The 1,769-nt window shown below is 46.8% G+C and overlaps 1 protein-coding gene across 1 annotated transcript; it reads left to right on the top strand.

Annotated features, from left to right (window-relative positions):
* Positions 1-468: 468 nt before the first annotated feature.
* LOC131227161 (uncharacterized) lies at positions 469-1,307 on the top strand. The gene has a single exon (XM_058222891.1). The coding sequence runs from the start codon at positions 543-545 to the stop codon at positions 1,152-1,154; it is 612 nt and encodes a 203-aa protein (XP_058078874.1). The 5' UTR covers positions 469-542; the 3' UTR covers positions 1,155-1,307.
* The last annotated feature ends 462 nt before the right edge of the window (positions 1,308-1,769 follow it).

The following is a 1,769-nucleotide window of genomic DNA, read 5'->3' as shown; positions in this document are numbered from 1 at the left end:
ATCCACGCCGTTCATCGTTTTTCTCAGATCATTTAAAGATATGAGACAAAATCTGAGGCAGGTAAAGGGCTTAGGTGGACTACAAAGAGGGGATTGAAATTCCACCATTAAAAACTTCTTGGGAGCTGGAGAAGTTTCCAGTCAAGCTGATATTTGTTTTTTCACTTCGTCCACGTCTACATGACGTTATGAATAGGTTGGATGGTAAAAAAACATCACGGCGGCCCTTAGAAAGGTTTCAACGGTGGGTGTAATTATCACCACATCTTCTTTTGGTGTGGTCCACTTGAGCTGTGGACCTACTTCATTTTTTAAATCATACCTTAAATTGATCTGAGAAAAGCGATGAACAGCGTGGATAAGACACTTACATCACAGTGGGCCCCACAGAGCCTTGCCCGGACGGATTACCGTACGGGTGGGGTAGGACGCGATCCGCGTCCCATCCCTTCAAAGCAGTCGGAGTTTACAACACAAGTAAGAAGAAGGGAGAAGAAGCACCTTCTCCTCACCTTCTCCTCCATTCATCATCCGCACCGTCCATGGCGACGCCATCATCGCCATCGGCCATCTTCTCCTCCATCATCCCATCCATACCGTCCAAATACTCGGACAGCCTCACGATCCTTACCATCTCCATCCTTACGGCCATCATCACTGAGGCAATCTCCTACATCCTCATCTACCGCACCACATCCTACAAATCCCTCCGTTCATCCATCCTCAAGTCCTCCAAGAAGCTCGATCTCATCAAAACCCCACCATCAAACCCTAGCAAGAAGGCCCACGGCAAATCGAAGAAGATCGACCGCATCGAGACCGCCCTCAAGGAATCCACCCGCGATCTCTCCCTCTCCAAGTTCAAATCCGGCGCTGTCGTTGCTCTTGTCCTCTTCGCCGTCTTCGGCTTCCTCAATTCCCTCTTTGAGGGGAAGGTCGTCGCAAAATTGCCGTTCCGGCCTGCTGCTATCATCCAGAAAATGAGCCACCGTGGGCTGGCTGGAGACGATCCCACCGACTGCTCGATGGCGTTCCTGTATTTCCTCTGCTCGATCAGCATACGGACGAACCTGCAGAAGTTTCTAGGGTTCACACCGCCAAGGGGGGCTGCTGGGGCAGGGCTGTTCCCGATGCCGGATCCAAAGACCAGTTGATCGGGGGAGATCAGATGGCGACGATGACGGTGCCGTCCGGTTTGTTTTCTTGTTATCCATTGATATTTTGATTTTGGAATTGCATGGTGTAGTAGTAGTTTGGTTGGATCAGATATTGTGAATTTTCTATATTGGTATGATCTTCTTTCACGACGATGGTCTCTAATTAGATTCTTGTTCTGATGATTGGAATGGCTGAGATCAACTGACCAAAGCGGCCCATTCTTAAATTGTTAGTGATTTGCATTTGGATAGTTTCAGAATTGAGAAAGGTAGAAGATAGTTGAAATGTTTACATGCTAGAATTACAGATCTGGAATGATAATTCTCATGGCAGTTTTCATTCCAACAGTTTTTTCAGTAACATTAGGGGCATTTCGGGCAGGAAGAAGTGGACATCTTCAGTGAATCCCAGCTATTTAGGTTAATCTCTCTTGATTAGGGGCATTTTAATTAAACCTGCTGATATGTTACGAATATCTGAAGCTGTCTCTTCTGAGAAGGAGAGAGTGTCCTTTTTTAAGGGGGGGCATTTTAATTAAACCTGCTGATATGTTACGAATATCTGAAGCTGTCTCTTCTGAGAAGGAGAGAGTGTCCTTTTTTAAGGGGGGG

Source organism: Magnolia sinica, chromosome 15 (genome assembly GCF_029962835.1).
Source record: "Magnolia sinica isolate HGM2019 chromosome 15, MsV1, whole genome shotgun sequence".
Lineage (NCBI taxonomy): Eukaryota > Viridiplantae > Streptophyta > Magnoliopsida > Magnoliales > Magnoliaceae > Magnolia > Magnolia sinica.
Note: the sequence above shows the minus strand (reverse complement) of the source record. Positions and strands in the feature narration are given on the sequence as shown.

Bases quoted from the DNA above. Each gene is read 5' to 3' on its own strand.
- LOC131227161 (XM_058222891.1), top strand. From the start codon at position 543: ATGGCGACGCCATCATCGCCATCGGCCATCTTCTCCTCCATCATCCCA.